General features: G+C 38.1%; 1 protein-coding gene across 1 annotated transcript in view; it reads left to right on the top strand.

The window, feature by feature from the left end:
- SSBP2 (single-stranded DNA binding protein 2) overlaps positions 1-4,334 on the top strand; it is a 362,795-nt gene extending 358,461 nt beyond the window's left edge. Inside the window, exon 16 of the mRNA XM_011995571.1 lies at positions 3,715-4,334. Within this exon, the coding sequence (XP_011850961.1) occupies positions 3,715-3,744 (30 nt within the window). The 3' untranslated portion in view covers positions 3,745-4,334. The remainder of the gene's footprint in view (positions 1-3,714) is intronic.
- Positions 4,335-7,979: the final 3,645 nt, after the last annotated feature.

Raw genomic sequence — 7,979 nt, 5'->3', positions numbered from 1 at the left:
CATGCCTGGCTAATTTTTGTATTTTTAGTAGAGACGGGGTTTCACCATGTTGGTCAGGCTGGTCTCGAACTCCTGACCTCGTGATCCACCCACCTCAGCCTCCCAAAGTGCTAGGATTACAGGCATGACCCACCGTGCCCGGCCGGTTGCTCCTTTTTCTGAGTTGTATTGCGTGGAGCTGATGCTTCCATTTTGACTGAATTGGGCCCTCATTTTCTCTATTTTTTTCACTCAGTTTCCTCCCTGGGGCAACCTCGCTCTTTAACTTCCCAAGAAATCAGTAACAAAATAACATTTTTCTGTAAGATTGACTTAAAACATTTGACATATCACAGATAAAAAATGTTAACAGTTGCCAGTGTTGAGATGATAGCAACAAATAAAAATGCTTGATAATAGAGTATATGCATATGTATAGCTTTACATATATACACACTCTTAACAATATATAGTAGAATGAAGGCTATTCTATATTTTTAACACTATTTCCTAACATTACCTGACATATGAATTAACTGGAATAATTTTTTGGGTTTTTTTTGAGATGGAGTCTTGCTCTGTCACCCAGGGTGGAGTGCAGTGGCACCATCTCGGCTCACTGCAACCTCTACCTCCCGGATTCATGCCATTCTCCTGCCTCAGCCTCTCAAGTAGCTGGGACTATAGGCACCCACCACCACGCCCAGCTAATTTTTTGTATTTTTAGTAGAGATGGGGTTTCACCGGGTTAGCCAGGGTGGTGTCGATCTCCTGACCTCATGATCCATCCGCCTCGGCCTCCCAAAGTGCTGGGATTACAGGCATGAGCCACTGCTCCTGGCCCCAGAAACTTTTTTAAAAAGCATTTCCCTTAGTATCTTTTACTGTTTTATATTATTGACACAGTATACTCAAAAAAATCTTTGTTTTAAAAGAATGATTATCTTTATTATCTGCCCTATTGAATTAACTAAAATTACATAACAACAAAAATTTCTGTTCCTGAGTTGTACTAGCTACATTTCATGAACTCAGTAGCAGTGTGTGGCTAGTGGCTGTTGCACTAAACAGCACAGAATTAGAACATCATCATCACAGAAAGTTATATTAGACAGTGCTGATGGAATCACCAGTATTTATTGTAAGTAACAGTAGCTGTAGCAAGCATAGATTAAATTTATCTGTGCCCATTTTGCCATATTACCTCATTTTTTCTACTCTAATAAAACCTTGCTATCCACTTATTTTCTTTTTATTTATTCTTGCCTCTAAACTTTTAAATACCAAAATATAGTTCTGTTTAGCCACAGGCTCTGGATAGTTGAAGCGTGCTGTCATTGTTTATAATGTGAGACGTGGAATCACATTATGTGCATGGGATCAATTGAGTAAACATATTAAATGGTATGATGTTTGTGATGATGAAATGGTAGGATGAAATGTGATGTGATGAAATGGTAGTAAGTTCCCCTCTGACACAGGGTCAGGGATCAGTTCCATGTCATCAGCATTTATCTATAACTGGGGGGTTTGCTTTGCTTTGCTTTTCTGCTGCTATGATCAGGGGGAAAGGTTGTCTAAACTGAATCTCTTTTCTTGTTTCTGGCAGCCTCCCTCTTTTTTTTGTTCTCCTATGATCTGTCTAAAAGTCTCCCCTTTTAATCACCTTATACTCACTATAATCCTACCTACAGGATCAGTTCAAGTATGTAATTTCACTTTCCTGTACTGAAACACTATAGGCTGTGAAGTGATTAACAAGTATTAATAGATTTTTCTTGATGTAATGCATGTTTAAAGGATTAAACAATCCTCTTCCTATAGTCCAGTGACCCTTTTCCAGGCCTAATCACCCACCTTTCCTCAGGAACAGTGCATGCTTTTGGTTTGAGCCCTAATGACATCTGGCCCAGACATGTGCCAGCTGAGCCATTGCCCCTCTGTGCTCTTCCCTGGGGAGTCCTTACATCAGTATACACCTATATGTCCTTTCTGATTTCTGCAGCCGGTCTCAGCCTGTCTAGAATTCACTTCATTTTATTCTCTTTCTGCCAACTTTCTGAAAAGTTTGTGCTCCCCTACCCAGGATTATCACAGCTTCTGGTTAGGTTCCTGGAGCCTGGGACCAATCCCTTTGCCTTTATCTGCCTTTTTCCAGGAGGCACAATTGTTATTAGCATGTTGAAGGTAATTGCCTTTTACCCTGGTTCTCATGAGCTTCCAATAAAACATTTAAAATATTTCACATTTCAGGGTCCACATTTATATTTTAATTTAGAAACTGTCTTCATCCAAAGAGTCTTCAATCCCACATGTGGGATTAGATGCCTCTCCCCACAGCTCAGATAGTCTAGAGCTGTGTTGTTCAAAATGTAACCACTAGCCACATGTGGATACTCAAACTTAAATAAATTAAAAGTAAATAACATTAAACATTTAGTGTCTTGACTGCACTAATCACATGGCATGTGCTCAGTAGGCACATATGGCTAGTGACCTCCAAGTTGGACAGCACAGACCACAGAACAGATATGTCATTGAAGAAAGTTCTCTTGCATGGTGCTGCTGTAGAACTTTTCTGTCACAGTCTATTCCCCAAGAATATGAGGGTACAGTGGCACAATTAGCAAAATAATTGCTCTTTATTTCTCTCTAAATCATTTTTGAAACCATTTTTTTCCAAACCTCTGAAACCCTCACCTTTTATCATTTGTCAGCCTCATCAAACTGACAAGTCAGCATGTAACAATGATGTTCCTACTCACGTGCAAAAATGACTGGATTACAGTTAAAGCACAGGGGCTCACGCCTGTAATCTCAGCACTTTGGGAGGCCAAGGCAAGCAGATTGCTTGAGCCCAGGAGTTTGAGACCAGCCTGGGCAACATGGTGAAACCCCATCTCTACAAAAAATACAAAAATTAGCCACGTGTGGTGGCTTGTGCCTGTACTCCCAGCTACTGGGGAGGCTGAGGTGGGGGGATCACCTGAGCCCAGGGAAGTCAAGGTTGCAGTGAGCTGAGATCACTGCACTCCAGCCTGAGTGACAGAGTGAGACCCTGTTTCAGAAAAAAAGATTACAGCACAGATTATGGGCAAGATGCTTAAATGCTGCAGTATAAATTAGTTTCTTAAGTATTTTCAGTGCTTTAATGAGAGCTTCCCAGGGCCAGCTTGCAGTTGTTTTTGTTTTGTTTCCCTACAATATTAACCTAAAACTTGCTGAGCACTTTCTATGTATTCAATAAATATTTGGTTTAGGGATTTTATATCTCTTCTTCCCCAAGCCCCTTTACAGATAGGGAAACTGAAGTCAAGACAGGTTAGGTAGCCTCCTCAGTTTACAAGCTAGTAGGTGGCAAAGACTAGTCCTCATACTTACTTAGTTATGATCCAGCCTTGGACTAAATTTACCCAAGGTTTTTACAAGTGCCTGCAAAACATCAGTCTGTCTGGAGGGAGGAGGCAGAGGGACTGGGTAATGATCAGCCTTCTGGGTGCAGGGAGAGAATAGGACTTGATGCTTTCCAGGGGAAATATTGAAAATTTCAGTATTAGGTTAAGTCTGTATCAGTTTACTTTTTTTATAGTTTCTTATTTTATGTTGTATGAGATGAAAAGCTTGCACATAAAAGATGATAAGAAATTAGAATTCTTCGTTTCTGTTGTACCAAGAAGAACCTTAGTGATCTCTAAAAGAATTGTTGTTAAAATATGGATTCTTCTTTCCTTCTAGTACTCCCCTAGCATGACAATGAGCGTGTGATCCATTACCAAGTCTCCTCATGAAAACCACAGTGAGTCAGCCCTTCACAGAACTACTACGGAAGAAAATTATTCATCACAGTGTACAGTTAAACAAAGGAATCTCAGTCACACCAAACCAACCTTTTTATTTCCTGCTCTCTCCCCTCTTTTGTGAAGAAAGCGGGTCCAAACGTGATTCAAACAACTGTACGGAGTGGCATATTAGAATTGCCCTAAACTGAACTGCAAATAATTATGTGTGTATGTATATGTGTGGGAAAGAGAATGTACTGTATATGTGTATGTTATACAGACATATACACATACATACATTGACCCACAGGACATTGTAAAATATTATCACATGACATCTTAAGTAGAAATAAGTAGGGACTTTTATTCCATCCTTTTTTTCACGTTTACATTTTAATTATTACAAGTTGCTCCTGCCCCCTCCCTGAACTATTTTGTGCTGTGTATATCACTGCTTTATATAAGTTATTTTTTAAGGTGAACTCAGATGTTATGGTTTTGTAAATGTCTGCAATCATGGATAGGAATAAAATCGCTTATTTGAGAGCTTTCATTAAATTGCGTCTGATGCAAGTTATCCTGTGAATCACAAAGTGTACTGTCTCAAAAAATAGAAGAAAATGTGTCTTCGTCTTTATGTTGAATCAAACAATTTCTCAGTTACCTTCAGTGAAAAGTATTTTTTAATTTTTATTTGAGATAAACACTTCAAATCAGTAAAAGCTTAACTGGGGCCTCACACAGTGTATTTCTGCAATAACTGCTTTAAACGGAGTTCTTGATTTGTTTGTCTTAGATGATACAGAAATCACTAAATAGCCCAAATCACTTAGACCATAGCAATAAAGTGACAGGGGTTGTCGTATTTTTAGCAACATCTTTTCTGTTTAACATGATGAAGCCCAAAAGTGATAACAAAACCATTTGCTTGAATTTGTGACTTCTCACCAGGAATACTAGAGGTAAAATTTTAATAACATACTAATGTTAAATGGTATCTGGTTTTTATTCAGACTTTTTGTGAGCATATTCATGTAGACACTAGAAGTAAATACATTGAATGAGACTTTGAGCACAAGGGAGAAGAGAGTTGTTAGCACTCCTGAGGCCTCTGGAGTGCTACTTTTCTATCCAGGTATCTTGCTTGCTACCAGCAGAATTGACTGGTATTGGTTCTCACTCGCCAGGGAGCGCCTGCTCTGTTCCTGGGATATAAGGCTTTTATTCAGAAGCAAATCATTGATAGTGACTTTGCTTTATCTAGCCACTGACTTCAGCAGGCTAAAACTACATTGTGTAACTGCCTGTTCAAAAAAGAATGAGTAAATGTTTTAATAAAAAAAAAAAAAATCTACTTCCCTTATGAAAGCACCTTGCTCTATGGCACTTTCCAGATCTTTTGAGGTTTTGTGCTTAATAATACATACATACACCAAAATCACAATAGAAAGATATGAAGACTTTAATTTTAGACTCTGAAAGATAACTGGGTGATCCTTTATGTTAAAATTGTGATACAAGCAACCATTGATAAATACCAACTATGAATCCAAACTCCAGAGACTGAAAAGCATTGTTTAATTGCAGGTTAAAGCATTGTTTAATCGCAGGCTTTCTCTTTCCTTTAGGCTTATAGTCTCTAAAGTGAAAAATTGGCAGTATATAGTCATACAGCTCATAATGACATTTCAATCAACCACAGACTGCATATACAACAGTGGTCCTATAAGATTATAATACCATATTTTTACTGTATCTTTTCTATGCTTAGAAACACAAATACCATTGTATTACAGTTGCCTTCAGTATTGAGTACAGTAACATGCTGTACAGGTTTGTAGCCTGGGAGCACTAGTTTATATTATATAGCCTAGGTGTGTAGGAGCCTATACCATCTGGGTTTGTGTAAGTACACTCTATGATGTTCGGACAAGGAAAATACTGCCTGACAGTGCATTTCTCAGAATGTATACTTGTCATTAAGTAACACATGACTGTATTTGCTAGTTCCTGATGACTGACTTCTCTCAAATTCATAATGATTTAGTCCTTGTAAAAATAAAGATTTTGCCTGTGCCTAACAGGGATACTAGGCAGAACTGTTGAGGAAAAAAAAAAAAAAAAGCTGAATTGAATGTATGTTGCAGATTTAAACTATAATAAAATGAGCCTCAGTTAATCACACACAGCGTTCAGATGCCTAGGAGTGCACACCGGAGAAGAGCCTCATGCTGTCAACCTGCAGAAACCTTTCATGCAAATTCAGATGAAAAGGTCTTTACCTCAAGCGAAGGTAACCTGAATGAAGGTGACAGTTTGTCCAGACACCTGACTTTACCAAGAAGAATTTTGACTTTCATTTTTTATGACAATCGTATAAAAACTGACAGCCCTTTGATTATTAAGTTTAATCTTATAATGCTAGAATTTTCAAACATTTTGTTAACTCTTCTCCATTATTACTGATCTTGAAGTTCTTTTCTTTGCCTTCTGAGAAGGTATTATTTCTTATCACAAAGAATGATGAATCTGATTTTATCTGCCCTTATTTTGGGGGTAATACTAGAATATGAATTGCATCATGATCCCCATTATTTGTAACCTAAAAGTAAAATTCTTTTTTTTTGTTTTCAAGGCAGAGCAGTCAATTCATTGTAAGTATTCATTTCTTTTTTCTTCTTGGAGTCCAGATTAAAAAGAGTTACTTTAGATTTAAAAATTTCCTGGAATAGTTGAAAAATTATTTTTGAGGAGAAAATTGTATCCAAGAAACGCAGAATGTAAGGATACTTGATTTTTATAACCAGATAATTCTTTCATGCACTGAATGGAGGACAGTATATCTGTATATTAATTTTTGTTTAGATTTTGAATCATTTAACCCTTATCCTTTTTTCTTGTAATAAGAGTATTTAATGTTTTTCTCTTGTGTTTTCCATCTTTATCAATGCATTTGTGTTGGTCTTGATGTATACTACCTGTTCCTAGGGTTATTTTTTACATATGTCACCTCACAGTAATAATATCAGCAATTCTTGCTACATTGAACATATTAAATACACATGTAAAAGACAAAAGTACGCAGTAGGTAAAAACATTAACTCTTGCTACTCTGCTTTGCATTCCGCCTAACTCACTGCATTTGAAAATACATGTCAGATTCTTTCTGAGGTATTTTTTATCCTTAACTACGTGTCTTACAGCAAAGTTGCCCATGGGAACAAAGGCTATAGGGTGTCATTGATCTTGTAATACACCACATTTTGATGGGTGAATCTTACTAGTACTCCTTTGAAAATGTTCCAGTGTGGACTCAGTTGCTGATGAAGAGGAAGTTCACAGCTAGGAATCCAAGGTCAAGATTTCTCAATTGCCAGCTGGGCACTCACGCCTATAATCCCAGCACTTGGGAGGCCAAGGTGGGCAGATCACCTGAGGTTGGGAGTTCAAGACCAGCCTGGCCAACATGGTGAAACCCCCATCTCTACTAAAAATACAAAAATTAGCCGGGCGTGGTGGTGGGTGCCTGTAATCCCACCTACTCAGGAGGCTGAGGCAGGAGAATCACTTGAACCCAGGAGATAGAGGTTGCAGTGAGCCGAGATTGTGCCACTGCACTCCAGCCTGGGTGATGGAGCAAGACTCCATTTCAAAAATAAAAAAGATTTCTCAATTGCCAAAAGATTAACAAGTAAATCGGTTCTGCTCCCCCAGCCATGAAAAGTGCCCAAAACAGCCCTTTCCCTCTAGAATAAAATAAAGAAAACTTCCATTTCTATTTTTATGATTCTCTAAGATATCTGAACTCCAATTCATTTCATAGGGTTATTCAGTTAACACTTCTGTGGTTTAAAAGACAACAAATGAAAATAAGTAAGTTCAGTTTGGGGCATGAAGAAGTCCCACATCTGTCTCTATCTTTTCTTCATCATATTATCCTAGGAATGTATAGCAAAGCATTCAGAACTGCTCCCTTGGCTGGGGAAGTTTTCCACCATCCTTAATACTGTGAAGTCTTGATTACTTCTTCCGCTGCTTTATCCTTGCCTCCCTCCCAATCCCTACATCTTCCAGGAGAAATAAATACCAACTGAACACTGTTACCTTCTCAGCCCTTACCATTTTCATCTGCATATAGTGCATAGTACTAAGAGTGGTTTTCCCAGGAGAAATAATTGCAACTTTCATTTCTTGATTATCACTGCTAATTCGAAGGAGTGC

The sequence above is a fragment of the Mandrillus leucophaeus genome, unplaced genomic scaffold, assembly GCF_000951045.1.
Source record: "Mandrillus leucophaeus isolate KB7577 unplaced genomic scaffold, Mleu.le_1.0 Scaffold491, whole genome shotgun sequence".
NCBI classification, from domain to species: Eukaryota; Metazoa; Chordata; class Mammalia; order Primates; family Cercopithecidae; genus Mandrillus; species Mandrillus leucophaeus.
This window is presented reverse-complemented; position numbering and strand designations above follow the sequence as displayed.